Source organism: Cricetulus griseus, chromosome 10 (genome assembly GCF_003668045.3).
Source record: "Cricetulus griseus strain 17A/GY chromosome 10, alternate assembly CriGri-PICRH-1.0, whole genome shotgun sequence".
NCBI lineage: Eukaryota > Metazoa > Chordata > Mammalia > Rodentia > Cricetidae > Cricetulus > Cricetulus griseus.
The window spans coordinates 30,896,608-30,919,042 of NC_048603.1; the positions used below are offsets into that span (position 1 = coordinate 30,896,608).

General features: G+C 43.2%; 1 protein-coding gene across 1 annotated transcript in view; it reads left to right on the forward strand.

The window, feature by feature from the left end:
* Positions 1–8,398: 8,398 nt before the first annotated feature.
* The window catches only part of Has2 (hyaluronan synthase 2), a 28,076-nt gene continuing 14,039 nt past the window's right edge, over positions 8,399–22,435 (forward strand). The window contains exons 1-2 of the mRNA XM_027431680.2: positions 8,399–9,011; positions 19,587–20,213. Coding sequence (XP_027287481.1) covers positions 19,587–20,213 — 627 coding nt within the window. The 5' untranslated portion in view covers positions 8,399–9,011. The remainder of the gene's footprint in view (positions 9,012–19,586; positions 20,214–22,435) is intronic.

Consider the following 22,435-nt stretch of genomic DNA (forward strand, 5'->3'; position numbering starts at 1 on the left):
CCATGCTGTGGTTGGACATTCCAGGAGGCACGGTGCAACAATCGCAGTAAGTTGAATTGTAAAGGAGGAAATAATAAGCCTTGATATAACAGAGGAAATGCCATTTGCTGCAGACAATGTTTCTTTGATCCTCGCAGCCTTGCCGTGATAAGATGAAGTCTATACCCGCGCCACGATGATAAGATGAAGACGATACCCCCGACTCCATCTTGTACCTGAATACTCCAGCACTCAGAGAGACATTACTTTGCAGGCTAGGAACTCTTAACCCCTCCATTTGTCAAGGTAAATGTTTCCTTATTCTGTTATCTCCCTGTGGAAGAACAAGCAAGCACCCACCAAGGGACAAGCCAGAGTTTGTATCAGAAACTCTCCCTTGATCACTATCGCCTGGGGCAACAAGGGAACTAATCCTGCCTAGAAAGCAGAAAGCTGAACCTCCTGACAAGATCGCCTCCTAAGGAGCTGCCTCTCCAACACATCTCAAGGCTGGGTAATTTACTCATGCATTTCAGAGGAGACCTTCAAGCCACAAGCTCTCTTTAATATTTTCAACTTTAAACGAGGGGGCTTCAGAAGAGACTTGGTGATTGTTAATCTAGACAGCGTCTGAGGCATGTCATACTCACTGCTGACACTTAGTAGGTGCTTTGTATTCACTGCTGATGCCTAGGAGGTCCTCATATTTATTGTTGATGCCCAGTGGGTGCTTTAAACTCACTGTGGGTGCTTAGTAGGGACTTTCAGAGGAATTGCCTTAAAAGCCAAATCCAAAGTTTTTAAGTCTCCAGGAAGACTTGTCCAGTGTTTAATGTTTCAGAATGCTAATTACATTCTCACTGTAATGTAAAGAACGAATTCTTAGGGATACTGTCGTTTTGAAATTTCTGGTGTTTTCAACTTCTGACTAAAACTTCTGGTTTTAGTCATTATGGCTAATACTTATTTTTTTTCCTATCAGACTATTCCTAGAATATTATGGCTATGTCTCACGATGTAATTTGAAAGTAAATTTCACCTCCAAATGCATTTTACATACAGAAATAAGGCTTACCCAGGTTAAACAATTCCCCAAGACCGTGCAGAAAGCAAGTGTAGAGATGCCAAAAGGGGCAGCTGAGTTTAGAACCCTCACGTTTCACTGGCTCCCAGCTTTCCTGAGTGGTCTCAGTGGTGGATTGATGTACTGTCTGCTAACCTACTGATTTCACAGACCTTGTGGTGTAAAAGATAATATAAAACCATCAACAGGAAATGCCTCAAAACTCCCAGTAGCATCTTGCAAAAGAGGCAATTATACTCTTTCAATGGCCAAATAGTGTTATGGACAAAAGCTATAACTTCATTTTCACCTCCAATGTTACCTTAAGCTAAGTTCTCAAGCTTCGAGAATGCATAAGAACTACCAGGTTTTCCAAATTTTCCTGGAGCCACTAAAAGGTTCTGATGATCTAGTCAGGCCTGAGGCTTTGAGATACTCTGCATTTTTTTTTTTTTAAAGCAGCCTAGAGCATGTACTAAAGATGACCCTCTGACCACTTTGAAAAACACAAATTTACATTTCTTTTTACCTTTGACTCTCAATGCTATTGGTCTTTAACATCAAAACCTTTCCGTAAACTGCTTAATTAAAAGTCTGGCAATTTTTGTATGCACAAACAAAAAGGGCCTATTTGCAAGAGAGGAGCCAAGAGCAAAACCCAATACCTGAGTGCATATCCATGCTCAGATCACATGCCCACACTGACCTAATGGAACTAAGAAAAGTCAAGGTGCTAGGAAGAAACTGTTGCAGGAGGGCCCGTTTGTGAAATGCAAGCAAACAGAATTTCTTGGAAAAGGCTCACCATTTCTTGCTTTCATTCTCAAATTACCCTGTTGGTTAGGGAGTGACTAAAGCTTGGAGTGGCACTTCTTAAGGATAGTTGGGTTGACAGCAGTAATGTTTGCCCTTAGGTGCAGTTGGAATGGTGATTCCCATAACTGGGTGTGGCCCTGCCACTTGTCTTCTTTAGTGGGAGGAAACATCACTTGAAACTTTAAGTCCAGACACAGCTCCCCCACACTTTTGCCACTTGAATTTGTTTGCTTTTTTCTTTCCTTCTTTTTCCTTCCTTCCTTCCTTCCTTCCTTCCTTCCTTCCTTCCTTCCTTCCCTCCTTCTTTCTTTCTTTCTTTCTTTCTTTCTTTCTTCAGCTTCTTTGCTTCTTTGCTTCTTTCCTTTGCTTTTTTTTTTTTGTATTTTTGTTTGTTTCTTCTTTTGAGACAGGGTTTCTCTATGTACCCTTGCCTGTCCTGGGACTCATTTTGTAGACCAGACTGGCCCTGAACTCAGAGATCTGCCGGCCTCTGCCTCTGTCCCCTGAGTGCTAGCCTAGACATTTCTTAATCTGAGAACTTCCTTAACCTGAAAAGTTTTGAATTAATCTAAAACTGTGAAATCACGTGTCAATACCTGAGTAAAGGGATTAACAAAATCTTGAAGAATCTGACATCTGCAGAATTCTTCCAGAGAACCAAGCATTCCTTAATATTTCTTCCAAATTGTTTTCTCAACACTAAACATTTTCTTCCAAATTGATTTCTGAGCAGTAAAAGAAATGGAGTTTGCATCATTAGAGAGGAGGAAGATATATTAACATTTTTCTCTTTTTCTAAAAAGAATTTTAAGCACATATCATACTGTCTAGATAATTAGGAAGAGATGGGATTTCATGGTCTTTTCAAATATACCACAATGTTTCTCATGGAATGGGATTTTTAAATTTGTGTGAACAGATGTGGAAGGCAGTAGGGGTCTTCTGAAATCATATGGTAACTTCTGACTGTGTGGGAATTATTTTGGAAACAGGCACTTTTTTTTTTTTTTTTTTAACCAAGTAGTAAGAAGGGTCCCTTTACTCAGGCAAGTTTAGCTAATGCAATCTCAATTCATAAATAAGCTCACAGCTAACAATTTACTCATTCAAAACATATGAAGTTTCTAAGATTTTCATGTGACATGCCACAGAATTTCTAAGGAAAGTTACTGAGCGCTTTTCTACTTACTTAGTAGTTCTTATTACATATTGGCAAATAGCTGTAAATATCTCTACCATAAGAACTGTTGTTATGATATTTTAAAACAAGGTACACAGGCCAAATCAAGCCTACCAACCCACTCAAGCCTTACATATTTGTCATCGGTGGTGACAAAGTTTGAAATCTACCCTCCCAATGACAAGCACTTTACTCAACTATTGTGATACTAAAGATTATTTTTACGATGTAGATATTGAACACATTTCCACAGCCAAGACTGTTATTCATTATTTATGGACAAACCTAGACATTCCAAAATCTCCCCTTCTGTTATAATGGCTAAGACAACTAAAATATCAAAGGATAATTACCTATATTGCAGAAGATGCCTTAATAACACTTCTGCTTTTGTACATACTTTTGTAATACTCATTTAAGTACATACTCTTTTTGAGTAACGTGATACCATGTAAGGGTGTTCTTAAACTTTTCGGTAGCCATCATCCGAAATGTCCAAGTGAAAAAGATGTCATTGTGGTACATAAGGGAACTTCTAATCAGAAACATAAATGAACTGGGAGACGATTCTTGAAAATTAAGTAAGAATTAAAGTAGCATGGCAAGATCCTATACCATGACACAGGGATTCTTTCTCCGTTTGAAGTAAACGACTCTCGGCTGGAGATATGGCTTGGTGGTTAAGAGCACTTGCTGCCCTTGCAGAGAACACTGGTTTGATGCCCAACACTGACAACTTATAACTGTCAGTGACTCCAGTGAAGGGGAATCAGGCACCCTCTTCTGGCTTCCATGTGTGCCAGGCACACATACATACATTCAGGCTAACACTGAAGCACAGAAAAATCAATGTAAATTTTAAATAATGAAATAAAGTGAAACAAATGATCCATGTGGTGATTCCTCTAATCTGGAGAGTTATTGCTAGTCAGTTCCTAATTACTGACATTACGTACTTCTGAATGCCTTCCTGATTCTGTGTGAGTGTGTGTGTGTGTGTGTGTGTGTGTGTGTGTGTGTGTGTGTGTGCACGCGCACATGCGCGCATTTGTGTGTGCATGTTTTGGTTTGGTTTTCTCTTTTGAAATGATCTCAGTAGAAACCTAGGTTGGCCTTGAACTCATGTTTCCCCCAGCTTTAGCTGCCCAACTTCTCAGACTGCAATCACTAAGACAGTCTTGAATGACATACTTTGGGGGCTTAACCTGAGTCATATAATAGTTTGGAGCTGGTTTCTTCCTCTTTTATGGAAAGGGCTGCTAATAAATGCCTATAAAGTGGTTTTTGGATTTCTTTCTCTTTCCTTTTTATTTTTAACATCTTTTCAAAACAGCTCAAAGAACCTTCAGAATCTAATTTGAAATGCTCAGAGATTGTCAAATTTGTGACTCCGCTTTGATGATCTCTTCAAAATCAGTGAGGAAAAAGGAAATCCTCCTGTACTATTCCAGTAAAGCAATATGCATATTGATCTCTTCAAATATTTGCAGTTTACTTTGGTGTGATAGATGTTTAGATCTCCCAGAATCCCTACTGTCAAATCTGGTGAACACCACTTACATAGTAATCTCATCTGTGGTTGTTTTTTCTGAATTAATTATACAACTATTAAGAGAAGCAGTTTAGTAGTCTGGTTTCTATGTGGTTTTGGGAACCCGCGATATCAATCAAACTGGATAATAATAATAATAATAATAATAATAATAACCAATAAATTGAGTCAATTTTTTTTTTACTTATTATTGAGCTTAAGCTTGTTTCAAAACGTGACCATTTGTATACCTGAAAAGCGCTGCTTTTATTCTTCCTGGTGATCACAGTTAGTGATACTCACTTATGTCAAGGTCCGGGGAGGAGGGGTTCAAACTCTCCAGGAGCTCTCCAATCTTTCAGTCCCTAAACAAGGAACTGGACATGTATATCAAGCAAAGCAGGAGTATTATTAAGCAAGGCTTCCATTCTGAGGGAGGAAGCTGGCCGGTGCAGAGAGCGCAGGAGCTTTGCAAGGATCAGGCCTTTTACTACACATGGCTCCAGACTGTTGGCTCAGCTGCAGGCCACAGGCTTTTCTGCATCTGATCAATCTCTTCCAGTAGTTCTACATATAACTCCGTGTGTCGTTTGCCTTATTAGCATCTTAAGTGTCTGCTGCATTTACACCTGAACCAGGGATGCCCAGCTTCTATGGCTGTAGCTAGCTCTGAGTTCTGATCTTCAAGCTTTCTTAGATCATAAACAATATATTACATCTTAGGCCAGGTTGGCATTGAACTCAAATCCTCCCAAAGGCTGTGATTAAGGCTGTATACTAGTAATGTTCAGCTTTAAGTATTTCTTCTAATTCAACGAGGCAAACCTGCCATGACAGTGTCAAGGTCTAAGAGTGTCTGCTGCTGATGGAGAAACCCTGAGCATCTAGGAGAAAATTTCTAGGTGGGAAATTTAATTTCTCATGATTGATATGAAAGCCTCCAGTACTTGGAGATAGAGTAGATGAGCCTGGAGGTGGTGCTAATGACTTCCTGTGCTTTTTCATGGTGTAACATTAATAATTTGACCATCTGAACAACCCAGTAAACCAATAGGTTTCCATATTAACATGTGATGTTGTAAATTCATGAATGTTTTAAAAGATGGTCTGTTTATTCATTTATAAGATACATGGTGCCAAGGCTGGCTTGAATTCATGATCTTCCTACTTCAGACACTTGAAGTCTATAGGACAACAATCACAGTACCAACCAAGAGACACATTTAGAAAGTTCAATTAATGGGTTTGTAAATGACAGCATACCCAAAGTCCACTCCCGTTTTGTGGAAGCTTCCAGGCTGTCCAGGAAGACTGTTAAAATATTCATTCATTTCAGATGACAGAGAGGTGGAAAGACCAGCTTTCTTTTCATGTAGTGCTATCAAAGCAGCAAGAAAATTCCAAGCAAGTACAAGAGCTCATTTTCTTCTGTAAGACTAGATAGTAAATGTTCGCGTGCACGAGCACACACACACACACACACACACACACACACACACACACACACACACACACACACGCAAGCACACATATGGTGCACATGTGCACACCAGACTCACATGTGCACAAGAGAGAGGGAGAGTGAGAGAGATGCTTACTTTTCTTGATTTTTAGCTCCACTTACAACTACGAAATTAAATATCCAGAAAAGTGAAATGCCGGTCTACTCCTGCAGATAATGAATATCAAAGGTGCGATTTGAGTGACAAGTCTCTTATTGTGGATCCCTTGTTTTCCTTAAAGGGAACTTCATCTCCCAGCTTTAAAAAAGTGCTGGCGTTGTCTCTCTTGCCTCCGCGGGGGAGGGGATGGCCGAAGTTCCCAGATGTGGAATCCAAGCTTATATCTGCCCGCAGCTGAAGGGCGTGCAGTTACGGGTTATGAATGACAAGGCAGAAGCAACAAATGTATTTTTCTTTAGTAAAGAAACTCAGTTTTACAGGTGTTCTGTTGCTTGACTTGTTAGCATAGGGACGGTTTAACATTCCTAAGTAACAGCAACAGGTAGGGTGCCCCATTCGTAGGCATTTAGGGGGTTAGAGCTTTAGAGATGGGGACCACGAGGCTCTTTGGGGGGTTGCAGGTGAAGACTTGCACCGCGCAATTTCTACCCTACCCCAAACTCAGTTTAATGTATATTATACATCATGGTGTCGAAGTCGGGAAATACTTTAAAATAATAATAATGTACCGTTCCCCCAAACCCTGCAAAGTCAGGAAGCTCGAGCCTGATTAAGTGAGATGAAAATGTACTCTGAAATCTAAGCCGGTCTTTGCAGAAGCTGAATCACCTCAGGCAGGGGTCAAAGGCTGAAGCCAAGAACGGTGTTGGGGAAATGAGGAAGTGGTCTCCCCAGAGTGACCTCAAATCATTCTCCAAAGCTTCCCAGAAGAGGAATGACTGAGTGCTTTGGGGGGTGGGGCGGGGAGTGGCTTTGCTGACCCAGCTCTGGGGGATGGGCCAGCTTTGTAGCCAAACTCTGCAAGCCTATTCACACACCCCCAACTCCACACCTGTTCAATGAGGAGCAGACGACACCCTCGATTTAGTCTACCTTTCTGTTTCTGTCTGACCTTTGATTAAGACTCAAATTTATATTCCGATCTTATCATCAAGAAATAACCCAGTCATCAAGGTACAGTAGAATTAAGAAGTCCACACCAATAGCACGTAGAAGAGAAAGAAAAGGACAGAGAGAACGGAATAAAAGAAAAGGAAATGAAAGACCAGTTAGGCTTCACCAAATTACTTGAGCCACTTTTCAAAGACCAAAGTTACTGCGCAAAACCGCTCTCATTTTTTCCTAAACAGCGCCACCTACTGTCCATTCTAACTCATCGAACTTTTTTTTTTCCTTTTTACCTTTTACTGTGGGTGGGGGCGGGGGCGGCAGGGATCAAGGGAAACGAAGCAGAGAATAACCCGGCAAACGAACTGACCAGTCTCGGGTGGCACCGAAAATTTTTAAAGTGTTTTGACATCGTTAAATTAAAGGCTCTCAAAAACCAAAAGTCATGACTTTAGCGGTCTTTAGAGACAGCCGCTTCCCTTCCTTACGCGTCCTCAGATTCATAGTTATCATCATCATCATTTTAAGATTTCTTTCTCGAGTGTTCCTTTTGTATGCTTTCATATCTGGGAATCACAAGAAGAAGAGATTTTAAAACATTTTCTCCTTTCGGTTCTCAGCCCACCCACAGCGAAAACTTCTGCAGCACAGAGGCGTCGACATTTATTTGCCTTCAGCTTAGAAAGTTTGGAGTTGGCAAAAAAAGAGAGAAAGGGTTAACAAATGGCAGACTGGTCTCCCTCCTTTTAGCTTCCTGGCAGCTTGGGGAGCCTCCAGGTAGCGGGCGTGCACACACACACACACACACACACACACACACACACACACACACACACACACACACCGCTATCCTGCCTGCCCAGGGCAATGATTTAGCCTAAGAGAAACACTGGGACTTAAAACAAATCACTTATATGGTAGAGGGAGTTTATCCCGTCGAGGGATGCAAGAGGGAGTTTATCCAGTCGAGGGAATCCTTTTAACCGAGACAGACTCCAGCCTCTTTGCAAAGCAGGGCTCCCCTCTCTCTCTCTGCGCCCCAGGGAAGGCGGTGGGCGGCATCCGTACCCTGCGTTTCTCTGCACACGTTAACAATCAAGTTAATTGAATTCATTGGAGTTTCGAAGCGGCCTCTAGCTCTAAGAGGGCTTTGAATGACCAATTTCTCTCTCTCTCTCTCTCCCTCTCTCCCCCTCACTCCTCCCCGCCTCCCATCCCGCCCAGTCCCTCCCCTCCGGGTTCCCCAGTCCACACCTCCCTCCTTCACTCCCCTCTCCCCCACTCTCTCCGTCCTATTAAAACACCCACCGGCTCACTTGTTAGGACCCCCTTAAGTTGGAGGAGGCAGAAAGGCAACAACAGCGAGGAAGGAGAAGTCAAGGCGTCTGGAAAGAATTACCCAGTCCTGGCTCCGAGCAGCCCATTGAACCGGGACTTGAACCAGCCAAAGACTTCTCTCTTCCTAGGCTCTGCTGGGTCTACACCGGGCTTTTAGGTTGACCCGAAAAAAGACTTTGCCTTGTCGGAGGGAGGGGGATTGGAGAGACTAGCAAAGCAGGGGGGCAAAGTTTAATTTATTTTAAAGCACGTTTAACAAAAAGAATTAGAAGATTTAAGTACAACGGAAATAATAAAAGAGCATATTTAGTGCAATTTCTTCTCAAAGAGGGGAGGACCGAGCATTTAAGGCTCCCCCATCTCTCTTTCTCTCTCTTTTTTTTAAATGTTGTTTTTAAATTTTTTATTTTTTTTGGCCGGTCGTCTCAAATTCATCTGATTTCTTATTACCTCAATTTTGGAGACTGCCTTCCACGACCCTCCGGGACCACACAGACAGGCTGAGGACGAGTTTATGAGCAGGAGCTGAACAAGGTACGTTCCACAGGCTTTGGGGTGAACTGTGAATGCGCCAGAAAGTTCCGGGGCAGGGAAGAAATTATCCGCAGGACTTCGAAAAAAAAAATACCTAGTTTCTATAGGAACATGTGAGGTCTGAAGTTTTCTTTTTTCAACAGACTACATATTAGGGGAATATTGCCAATCGCTATCAAGTCCGGCAGCATACCTTGGCTTTTATCACCCTTGCGCTTAAGCCAGAAATCCGCTGCCTCTCAGAGCGCACAGGTAACTGTGTCCCAGCAAAGCTGATTGTCCCAAGATGGACTTTTCCACTAGGCATCTCCCGGAGCGTCAAAGGGGCTCCGGAGCTAGAAAACAAGGATTTCCACTGTGTAAGGAAAATGCATTCCATAAATGTCCTTACCTTCCCACCCTTCCCCTTCTTCCTATCCACCCACCGTCGCCACTATGTGGGCAGGAACACCCTGACACAGTTCTGTGTGCTTTAAGAAAAAGAGACAGAGAGAGAAAGAGAGAGAGAGAGAGAGAGAGAGAGAGAGAGAGAGAGAGAGAGAGAGAGAGAGAGAGAGAGAGAGAGAGAGAGAGAGGGGGCGGCTCTATTTTGGCTTGCTTGCATTGAAAGGGTTAAGCGATCTGGGCTTCCAGCTCTGTTGGGCTGAGACCCCAAGGAAGGAAAGTCCTGCGCCACCTCCTCGCTACCATCCTGGTTCAGCCACTCCCCCCTTTTCCAGGGCCTCCACTGGTTTGCAGTTTCCAAACTCCATTAAAGTGTCAGGCGGGGGGCATCCGGGCTCAGCCACCCTGCGGGAGCCTTTCTGGGGCAAGGGGTCCCTCATGCAGGCGGTGGCATTCGCCACTGGGGGCGAGACCAGGGCGCGCATCCCTCCCAGCGCCAGGCGGTCCGCCGGGAGCCCAGAGACAGGGCGTGCGCGGGGACAGCATTGCGCTCGCTTGCTCGCTCTCTCGCTCGCTCGCTGGGGCAGCTGCAACCTTTCCCGAGCCAAATACGACGTGGCACCGAGCACACTGGCGCTCGCCTCCGCTGCAGCTGGAGACACCGTTGTGTGGGGGCATTTGGGGGATCTGTCCCTAGACCCTTGCCCAGGGTGGGGTCGAGGGGCCTGGGGAGCCGGAGTGGAGCTGGGAGGGGAGCCAGAGGCTGGGTTGAGACGGGATAATCAACACCTTGGGCGGAATTCGTCACGGTGGTTCCCGCCCAGAGTGAGCCAGGGCATAGAAATCGGTCCCCGGGAAGCAGAGGGCGGGTCTGAAAGGAGGGTCTGTGTAAGGGTGAGAACTTCGCGACAGCGGCAGCTTCCTCTGGCCCAAGAAAGGCAGCCCAGGGGAAACAGCTCTGAAAGAGCCCTTAAGGCTGGGAAGAAGGGGCTGGAAGCAAAGGTGGGTTTCTGAGGACTGGGGCTGCTTATGAGACCCAGGGCTTATTACACAGTCCTAGGTGCCAGTTTCCACCAGCAGGACGCTGGACATCCCCCAAACGCCAGGACACACTATCCTGACTCAGGTACCCCGAGCCACTAGGGAAGCCAGCTGCAGCGACCGTGTCCGGCCTTGGAACATGTAGAAGCTCAGTCAGTCCCTCCCTGCCCAGCTCGCTTCATCATCTCCTGGGACCCTTTACTGCCAAATGAGTCTCTGAGGCAGCTGCACAGAAACGCTACACTCCTTCAACCCACGTGGCTGGGCTAGGACAGCATTTGATGTCACACCCTGGGAGGGGTGTAGGTGATGCAATAGAGTAGGAGACTCTGATTGGCCGGGAAGGGTTACCCCCCCCACACCCCGCCCCACCCCGCCCCACCCCCCACGCTAGAGGCCAGAGTATATATAGACACTCCAAGTCAAGTCTGCTTAGTGTAAAGAGAAGGAAACTAGCAGATTGGCTTCCTTGAGGCGGTGTGGCGCTTGCTTGGGGGAGCAGCCTCCCTGCCCTTTGTAGATTTCAAGGCTTAGCCTGGGATTTCCTGTTAAAGAGAGGTGGATTTCAGTGTACATTAGGAGGTGTTGAACCTGGTTGTGATTTGTTTTTCATGGGTCATTTTAAAAATAAATGTTGGAATAGTCAACACACATTTGATCTTAGAATATGAGGTTTTTAAATTGAAAGATGCATTTCGGTGGAACGAGCTAAAACAAATATCCATGCCCAGCAACCTATTTATGGATAACGTTTGTATTTTGCAAATGTAAATAACTCAAATGTTAAATCTTTCTCTTTGCCTTCCAGCCTATGCAAAATGATTCATTCTCAAGGTTAATATTTACATTTTCATAGATAAGATTAGCTATTCAAATGAGATCATGTTTTTGAATACTAATACTCTCTCCCAACAGTTTTCCTAGTAGAGTAGTGGTTCTCTTACGTTCTCAGTGAACATTTAGAGGCAAAGCCCAGCTGTGGCCTGTATGCTATGCTTTGTGCGTTCGCAATTCTGGGCAAACACAAAACCTATGTGGAGGTCCTGGATTCAAGCCTTGTACCTGGAATATCATCTTTCCTGTTTCCATTCCCTTACCTAATGCCAGAGTCAGCTGACTTCATGTCTGCCCTGTAAACGTACTGATTTGATGTGTTTTACCTAGGCTCTTTCTGTTACATCCCAAACTGAATCCAAACTTTACCCAATAAAGTCATCGGCATATACAAATCCACATATCAAATTTGAACATCACTCTCCAGAAAGCAAATACTGTATACAGTCAGCTGTGGTCCAGGAAAACAGGACTTGTGTAATGAGTGACTAAGCCACAGTTACTAGAAAGTAAAGCAGCCGGCAGCACTCCTTTGTGTTGGTTCTATAGGGTGCAACTTCGTAGCAATGAGCTTCATGAATTTTCCATTTGGATTATCTTTACCAACTAAGATTTCTTGATGTCCTGATTTCTCTCCCTCTCTGCCTCTCCTGTTCCTCCTCCTCCTGGTCCTCCTCCTCCTCCTCCTTTTTCTCCTCTCTCTCTCTCTCTCTCTCTCTCTCTCTCTCTCTCTCTCTCCTTCCTCCTTCCTGCTATGCCTCTCTCCCTCCCTTCCTTTTCTTTTTTGACACAGTCTCACTATGGAACCCAGACTTCTCCCCAACTTGCAAGTTCTCAGAACCACCACACCTTGCTTCAAGACTCTACATTCAAACATTTCCCTCTTTGATTTAAGAAAAAAAAAAAACAACATACATTTCTGTAAATATTTCCTAGTTTGGGCACTGTGGGGAAAACCTTTGTTTTGGGATCCATGTGGACATCCCCTTGGGGGAATTTTATTACACAACATAATTTTAAATCTGAGCACGAGTAATAAGGAGTTGTGCATTATTAATTACCTGTGTCTTGCATGATGTGCAGTCCACAGATTAATGTAATGATCGACTAATCCATAAGCTCTGTGTCTTTCCCAGTGCGTTTCTTCCATGCACACCCAGGCTGTATTCTCCTAGAAGCTGCAAGGATAGGGACAGAGCTCTTGGAAGCTGCCGTGTTAGCTGAATAGGTGTTCTCTTTCTTTATAGAAAACCCATTGCCATCAGTTAGCACAACTTGACTTTCATCATTTTCCCTGGCCCCAAAACTTCCATAGAATGAGCACTGACTTGCTTCATATGGCTTTATATTATTTCATATAAGCTGGACATTTGTGTTGCCCTTGACTGTATAAAACTTCAACCTAAAGTTTTTAAGTCCAAGTCTTAGTAGTCAGGGTGATTGCATGTCAACTCCTTGAGAATACCCCCTCTACTATGAACACAGTGCAGGAGCCACCTGCCTCTTGGGAAGAATGACATCCTAGAAACACATGGTTAACACTGATGGTGCAATGGAGAGACGTTTGAAGCCTGAAGTTCCATTAGAGTGACAAGGTGGTTAAAATCTTGGTATTCTGATCCTGCTTAGTTGGCTCAGGGTCTTTGGGAGGAAAACTGAGTGAGACTAGAGACAGAAAGGCAGCTTCCAAGAGAGAGCAGGTCAGAGGGTTAAGAGAAAGGCAATGATGTGCTCCGCTATGAAGCCGTGGGAGTACTGCAGCTTGGTATTTCCAGCTTAGATGTCTAGTTCCAAAAAGCAACAGAAGGACACCACATTAGGTCTATCAAGGTGAAGGAGGACTTGAACTTGTAACTCAGTGACTGCTAGCCCAGACTTGGCTGCACTTCAGAATAATGTGATACTCAAGTTGCAACTTAAATCAATCACCTCTGAATAGTGTCGCAACCACACGCCAGTTTGTTGTGTATGGCGTTAAGTCAATCAGATATACGTCAACATTTGGGGACTGCTGAATTTTAACCTGTCATTCACTCTCCATTTTTTGTCCATGGCTAGCTGGCAGAGAGCTATCATGAGAGTATCCTTTATCATGAAAAACATTTCATACACGCACCATTCCTCAAAATGGTGTTATTCACAAGTCGCTCATAGACCAGGAAATGAAGTCCAAGGAGTGGATACCAATGAGAATTTTCTGTCTGTTCTCATCGGGTGAATATGGTGAAGACCATGGAAAAGGAGAATTTAGTATAACCCATGATTTTCCTTGATGCCGAAAGCCACAATACTAAAATGAATGAGTCTTAATAACATTTTTCACAGAACCTTCAAAGTTTTATGTAATTATAAGGCTGGGATAAGGCAAAGCTTGGATTGAAGCAACTGGTTCTAACCAGTAATTCTTCTTTGCTGTTCATTATGCCACGCTTTCTTAATTGTTAACTAACAAGTAGCAGTGGGTTATAAGGCAGGTGAACGCAGGCAATTAGGTCATCATGGGAAGGAAAATGACATTATGAAGATTTAATTGATGGCTGTTTCTTTTCTAAGTGTTTAAATCAATCTCACAATCCCCTTTGCAACTCTGTATGATAGGATAGCTGCCTGGCACAGCTTAAGAAACAGGAGTCGTTTACCTTATGCACCTTGTTCCAAGTTACCATTGATTAAAAGGAAGAGCTGGGATTATATCTCAACTCAGTCTGTTGCTTGAGGCCAAATTTTCTGGGGTGAATGACAAAGCTGGGGTTTGAACGTAAGTGTATCTGGTTTAAAAACTTTTGCTAATTTAGCCAGTGCCTCTTAATCTCTCCAGTTGAAGAGACGAGGACACAGATAGATGCACACCTCTCTCTGTGTGTGTCTCTTTCTCTCCCTCTCTGTCTCCTTCCCCCTCACACACACCCCACAAGTCATTAGACCCAAAACCTAAAGCTGTGTAAAGGTTAATGTACAGACTGGGACCTTGTGGGATAGCCTTGTGGTTCCTAAAAGGGATAATCTTCTTATCCCTCGTAGCCCAAAAGTGACCCCTGAACTCATAGTTACTCAGATTGCAAATCCTAATTGCTCTGGAGTCTCTCAGGGGCCATGCTCATCTTCTGGCGTTATTATCTTTATTGCCCAAAAGTCTTCTAGGGCAGGTCTGGGACTCCTCCCAGCCATTGAACCGTACACACTGGGAGGTACCATCTGACTTCCTATCTGTTGCTTTCCCCAGATGCTCATGCAACAGATCTGAGTGAGCTTCAGCTCCCCAGATCAAATGTAATAGGGTGCTGTGTGAAATCTATGGAAACTCAGTTCTCAACAGGGCACTAAGACAAAGAAAGCAGCTGATAGTCTCTTTTTGTCCATCAGTTTCCTGTCTTTATGACTTGAAAGGTCAAAGGCGAGGAAAAGGCTCTGATGCTGACTGACCCAGGGTCCCATGTGGGGGAGATGGGCTACCAGTAAAGCTTTCTGTCTCCTCCACAGGTGGCAGCACTGGAAACAGTAGTCCCTTTCTCATGGCGAGATGGGATTTCTGCTGCTGGCATTAAAATCGCACTTGCTTAGATGGGTCAATCAGTAGCTTATTTGGAAGCAACACTTCTTTATCTTTTGAGGCTGCACACGTACAGCAAAGTACACAAGCCCGGGAGTTTCTGAATTTTGCCTGGCCCTATATCTAAACCCACAGGATTGCTCATTCTCTCCACACCAGAGTGACAGGAACACATCTTCAAGTTCTCCCTTGAGTTTCCCTGCCATACAGCTTTTAGCTGGAAACACAAGACTTCTGATAATTTCTCACGTGGATTCAAGTCTTTCTCAGCAAATGCTATGTGGATTTAGCTCACTTTGTGGGTCCCACTCCTGGTTTGTAACTTTGGCCAGGTAATTGCAATACTCAGCATCTTGGTTTCTTTGTCATGGGTGTGCATTCTGAAGTGTGATTAAAAATATATTTGCCACCTAAAGACATTAAGATGAAATAGGATCAAGCCTTAAAATAAAACAAAAGCCTTTCTTTACTGCTTGAAGCCCAATAAATAACAAATAACTATGAGCTGCCCTACACAGGGGATAATGATGATGACAAATGTGAGAACACATTCACTCAGCAAAGTGAATTCTAACTTTAAATTAAGCAGTGCTTTATGTCACGCATACCTTAGTAAAAACAGCAGAGAGATAAATACATGCAAGGAAAATTATAGATAGATACATATATAGACAGATGGCATGATGTATGTATGTATTGATGTATGTATAGATGGATGTATGGATATGTGAGCTTATACTGTATTAGAGCAATCCATTCTCTTACATTTTGTTTTGACTTAAATTTTGGGGGACAATTGACGCTATTAAATCATTGATATTAAGTTCAGGTACAGTAGCAATTCAAAAGCCAGTGGGCTAAACTCTGATCCTGCCACTCCAAAAATTCAAGTTTTGCAGTTTAAATATTTACAGAATGCAAATTTGTAGATCATCTTTTTTAAGATCTAGGACTGAAATCACCCAATTAGCTTCTCTAATTCCAAAGAAAAGTCATATACATATTCTTCTTTTAATTGGAAAGTTGGTTTCTGTAACAGAGTGTTTGAATTAAGGATTGTCTCAGAAATTTTACATATATGGTGCCCACATCTATGAAATTGCTCCTAGCAATTAAATGAGTCCCCCACACACACAGAGAGACAGAGACAGAGACAGAGAGAAAAGAGACAGAAATACACACACAGAGAGATACTGAAACTCAGTCACACAGACACATACACAGAGAAACACACACATAGTCATCCAGACACTCAGACACACACACAGACACACACACACACACACACACACACACACACACACACACAGAGAGAGAGAGAGAGAGAGAGAGAGAGAGAGAGAGAGAGAGAGAGACAGAAACACACACAGTCATACCGCACAGACACATACACAGACATACACACATACACAGACACAGACACAGACACAGACACAGACACACACACACACACACACACACACACACACACACACACACCCTGTGTGTCACTCTGAGATCAATGCATCCACTCAGCAAAGCAGGCTTTACAATGTGCCTTTTGCCTTTTGGCCCACTCTGAGATGCTTTGCGTGTCACTCCAGACAGTACTGAGATATAGCAGGAATAGAAAGGTTCAATTCTAACCACATTGTTGCAGTTTGTTAACAACTTTCCCAGGCTTCAAAAGGACATTCTGTAGCGGCCTATGATGTAAGAGGGTGTTCCCTCCTCAGCTGTGGCCAGCAGATGCTATGTGACCACTCTCTACATCCATGTGTGCTGATAAAAAGCAGGGAAAGTCTGAATAATGGAAGAGTGGCAGGCTGCTCCTTTGCTGGTGACGGTGATTTTTTTTTTAATGCAAGCTGAGCACACACTTAAGCTTCTCCCTGGCAAATGCTTGGGTCTCTTTGAAAATTTTCACTCTTGTGAGAATGACTCATGTCTTGGAAATGACAGGTTCCAAGTCTGGTGCTTGCAGCACCTTTAGGCATTGGTTAACGTGGCCTCTGGGAGGGTTCAGCATCCTGTCAGCTGTGTTAATTAGGTCAAGGGATAAAGTCCCTGCTCACCACTCTCTCCAGAAAACTCTGCAACTTTCCATTTGGGCTAAGGTTCCTGGTATCGGACTCTCTCACCACACACTGTGTGTCCTGTCTAGCCACTGAAGGTGTCACCCACATCCTGAATGTGTTTCAGCTTCCTCGCCAAGTGACCCTTCCAGGGAACACTTTCCACTCTGTTTCACTTTGCTTCTCAGCACACTGTTTTGAAGAGTCTGATGAGCTTTATCATTTCCATTTAACGGAAGGAAGTGATGCCGACAAGGTAGAAAGATGAACAGCATCTTGGTCTCGGGCCTACAGTGCATGATCTTGGCTATACTAATTAGGGCTAATGAGATCTAGAAATGTATAATGGCCAATTTAAAACAAAACAAGACCCAGTGAGTCATTTATCACTGACATGGGTCCATGCAACTACCTTGAAATATGAATCACTGTGTTCCATATTTAATGAAATGACCAACCTCTCTATCATTTTATCTTGGAGTGATATATACCCCTAGAACCTTGCTGATATATACGCAAACCAGAGGAAGATAAAGAAGGATTGGAGAGAGACTATCTTCTTTTTAAACATCTTTCTCTCCTTTACTAGAAGAAGCATATCTTAAATTTCCACAGGCCACAATGTTGTGGCTCCACCATGTTATCTATGGACCAGAAAAGGTAACAGTTTTGGAGGATAGACCATTGAAACATTTGAGACATCTGGTTCTTACCCAGTCCAGCTTGATTAAATGCAATAGAATGTAAAGACGGTCGCACAGGTGTTAATGTCCAAAATTATACTACCTCCTATGGGTATTCGTTTTTTGCAGTTTGGTAAGGACTAGGAGACTATAAATAACGTACAAAAGAAAAGGTTTTCTAGAGATAACTGCATTCTCAATTTTTTTCATTTACAATAAATTCATTCAATTTCAAAAGCTAGCTGGGCTATAAAATTAATATGTATTCATGGCATGCAATTATGACCCGTTCCCAAAGAGAAAATGCCGACAAAGGAACACTGCACTTGAAACAATTACGTGTCTTAAGGCAGTTCATTCTTGGAAGGGGGCTGAAAATTAACTAAAAAAGTTTGTGGAGCAAAATTTCAATGCTTAGTATAAGAAGTGGTTAAGAAAACACAGATTAAATAAATGACTCTGCAGTCCTTAGATTATTTATGACCTTGTTTAGGCAGAGGTACACAGATTCTTAAGGTTCCCTGTCCTGGTGACTTGGCAAATTCCAGGCTAGTGATAGACCTTGTCTCAAAAAAAAAAAAAAAAAAAAAAAAGGATGGAAGGTAGACAGCACTGGAGGTTGTCACATGGTTTCCACACGCATGCACACACAGGCTTATATATACTTGCTATACTTGCACACCCAAAAGCATGCACTCGCATGTACACACACACACACACACACACACACACACACACACACACACACTGCCTTACTTAGGATCCATGTAGAATTTAGGGGTGAATTGACAGCTGAGACAGGCTTAAGGTCTGACCTGCTAGCTCTTTGGATAGGATGGACTTTCAGCTGCTGGAATCCAGTGGGGTGTTTTTTTCTCACTCAATGTAACCATTATTCTAATAATATGGATTTTGTTCTATGGTGATGCTGTTGTTTTCCTGACCTTCAGAACTGTACCATCTGACACCGGTGGGTGGAAGGGATAGACAGACATCCAAATACAGGACATCAAGGGGTAATGGATTTTGATGTCAAAGGGAGATTTGTAAAGTGTGAGCATTGCCATTGAACAACAGGTCTTACAAAACGAACATTATGAACAAACAGAAACACTGAGATGCAGGGATATGAGAAGATGCTTGCCAGATCACAGCACTAACTGATAAGCTAGTCCCAGAACCCCGTCTTCCTGGTCTCTAACCTCTTCCAGATGAAATGTAGTCATACTTGGGAAGGTCAGCAGAATCGTCTGTGGATTTCTTACTCATCAGGAATTAGGGGCTGGAGAAAGTATTGAGCAGGCAAAAGGGTTGCTTTAGGAAATTTTAGTTGGACGCCTAGCTGTACCTGCACATAGCAGGAGCTGCCTTGGACATGGGACCTAAGACACTGAGAACAATGAATCTGGGTAGGTAGGTGTTCAATGTATTGTGACCCACCCACTTGATTCTTGAAACAGTCCTGGGGGCTGTGTTACCTGGGCGTTCTGACTTGAAGAGGAGCCCTGGTATCATCTGACAAGTTAAGGGAGAAACTCATTGTTACAATTAGTGAGACTTGTGTCGGGGAGGGGGACACCGAGTCCCCTTGTGTTGGGGAGGGGGACACCGAGTCCCATTTCTAGCTGAGGAGCCATTGGCATGGCTGCTGGAGAATGAAGACTCAGTTGTCATCAGCAATGCAGCCCCTGGTGGGTTGTCATGCTCCAGCCAATGGCGCTGTATCTATGCACACATTGGCAGCTCTAAGTGGACTACGCGGGTTAAAAAAAAGTACGTGACGAAGTTGGGAAGGGGACCTGGCGGTGGCAGTATGGGAAGAGCTGGGAAAGAGGGAGTAAGCAGTAGTGTTGATCAAATCGATTGAATACAAGTATGAAATTATCAAACGATATATATAAAATGAATACAAAAGAAGGGGGTAACCCATGGATTCTCCTGGTGCAGTGCTCCCTGCGGCCCAAAAGACCTGTGTGTGACAAGCATGGGACAAGTGTGGTTGACCACAGTGTCTCTGATTCCATTCCAGATGCATTGTGAGAGGTTTCTATGTGTCCTGAGAATAATTGGAACCACACTCTTTGGAGTCTCTCTCCTCCTCGGAATCACAGCTGCTTATATTGTTGGCTACCAGTTCATCCAAACGGATAATTACTATTTCTCCTTTGGACTTTATGGTGCCTTTTTAGCATCACACCTCATCATCCAAAGCCTCTTTGCCTTTTTGGAACACCGGAAAATGAAAAAGTCCCTTGAAACCCCCATTAAACTGAACAAAACAGTAGCCCTGTGCATCGCTGCCTATCAAGAAGACCCTGATTATTTACGCAAATGTTTGCAATCTGTGAAAAGGTTGACCTACCCTGGGATTAAAGTCGTGATGGTCATAGACGGGAACTCAGACGATGACCTTTACATGATGGACATCTTCAGTGACGTCATGGGCAGGGACAAATCAGCCACTTACATCTGGAAGAACAACTACCATGAAAAGGGACCTGGCGAGACAGAAGAGTCCCATAAAGAAAGTTCACAACATGTGACCCAGTTGGTCTTGTCTAACAAAAGCATCTGCATCATGCAAAAATGGGGCGGGAAGAGAGAAGTCATGTACACAGCCTTCCGAGCACTGGGACGAAGTGTGGATTATGTACAGGTAGGTCCGAAAACGCCTGCCAGGGCGAGCATACGTCGAAATAAAGCAGCTTTTGTATCTCCTTAGTCCTATGCTATAGGCCATCCTTGTCCCTTCTGAACACAGTGCCCCTTTCAGTCCATTGGAAAACAGTATGACTGTTGAAAGCGCATTTTAAAAGACAGAAAAAAAAATCTTGTAAAACTGTTAGGAGCATCTATGAAAGTGCTTCCTTGTCCATGCAATTGGTCAGAAACTGGGATTATTTGGACAGGAGACCCCCCTTCTTTCGTTTCTCTGCCTTTTCCTTAGTTCTTCTCTGTGCCTCTGGATTCTGCCAAGCCAAATCTGACATCCTTGTCCACACTGTTTAAACACACACACACACACACACACAGAGAGAGAGAGAGAGAGAGAGAGAGAGAGAGAGAGAGAGAGAGAGAGAGAGAGAAACAGCAACAGTAGCAGCTCTGATTGCATGAATGGAAAGGTCTTGAGAAAAGCTTCAGGCTGATGGGAAGACTAGAAAATGATTGGTGTGTAGACTCGGTGACCATGGGTTTGATTTTTAAAAAGAGCAAGGGTTGTAAAACTGAGAGGGAGAAAGGAAAAGGAAAAGGAGGCGCAAACCATCATAGAGGGAGCAAAACCAATGCAATGTTTATTTCACTCCCAAAACAGCATTACCTCACTGCAACTTGACCTTTTGAAAGAGTTTGGGATGATGTGTGCTTGCTGGAAAATTAGGCAGGCTATGTCTCTTCTTAATTCCCTTCTAGCTCTCTGTAAGGCTTCTCCTCCTTCCATTCACACTACGAATGTGGCAATTTTCTTATTTTCATTTGCTTTCAGCCTCTTTGTTTAGTTAAATTTTGATCATAATGACACCAAGAAAAGAGGGGTAGATCTGGTATAAGAAAGCCTTTTACAAAGGCTTTGTCCATCCTAAGAAGTGACACCCTGTTTTGAGAAGTGGGATCCTATTGCACAGGGGTCATTATTTCACACATATCATGCTCCCAGGTCCAATGACATGGAATTGAGTAATGATTTTTAGAGTCATTGCCCAAGGATCTAATCAGAGGGATTATTAGCCCTTAACTGAGAAATTCCATCTCCTTGAGCCTCAGTTTACCAGATAGAATAAACCAATCTTAAAAGTACTTTAAAATGATTAGATCAAGCAAAACATCCCTAGGGCTTAGCAAAAGTTACAATTTTATTGGCCACATAACTAAAGATTTTGCTATAAATGTGTTGTTTATTAAAGTATCCTCCAGTGTATACTAAAATATACAGTATGTACCATCTATTGTCATGGGGTTAATTTCAGAAAGTATGCAAAGAGTAGGAGGTATTTCACTGGTTTCCATTTGCATGTTAATATAATTTCTGTGGAGTCAGCAAAGATCTTCTCTTGTCTCTTAATTTCTCAATGGTAGAACTTTTGCTATTAAGGGAATTTTCGTTATTTCTGTTCAGTTGATGCGTATATGCTTTGGTTCTACATACGAAGACAATAGGTTATTTTCCAAGGAAGGTATGACAGATAATTTAGAACACAAAGAATAAAGCTTTGTGCCTTAAATGAGAAAATGTCTGTTTTGATATTTTGCTTTTTTATTCGTTACATTCGCCAGTTCCAATGAAGACATCATTGTGTGCGTTAACTCCTCCTTTTTCTTAACCTACTCCTCCCAAACCCCTTTCTCCCAGCCTTCTTGTTTTGAATTTTGTTTGTTTCCTTGACAACTTTGTACTGTACTTGTCCAGGAAAAAGTAATAAGGAATATGAAAGGATAGAGCAGGCTTTCTGTTGGAGTCTTCCTCTGGGCTAAACTTTCTAAAATACCGACCACAGCAGCTGCTGGTATCTAGGTCTGAGGCCTCCTGAGACTGCCATGCTGTTGCAAGCACACAAACAGGAAGAAAAGTCATGTAGTATCCCCAAACTGGGCATCCCTTTCTCAACACAACCCCTGAAAGATAACCTGGCCTGGCCATTTAAGGTGTAAGCTAAACACTGAATGCTCTAATTTTCTCTTGTGACTGATCCAAAGTCTGGAAATTGTCAACTAGAGGCCACATTAAGACAAAAAGGAGAAAGGCATTAAGAAGTGGCTGGTGATCGAACTTGGTGGGTAAGCTCCTGAAGGAGAGTAGGATGCAAGACCCCAAGGGTAGGTAGGACACAGAGACTGGAAGTCTAAGGAAGAAGCTGTGACCATCTGTGCACTTGATAG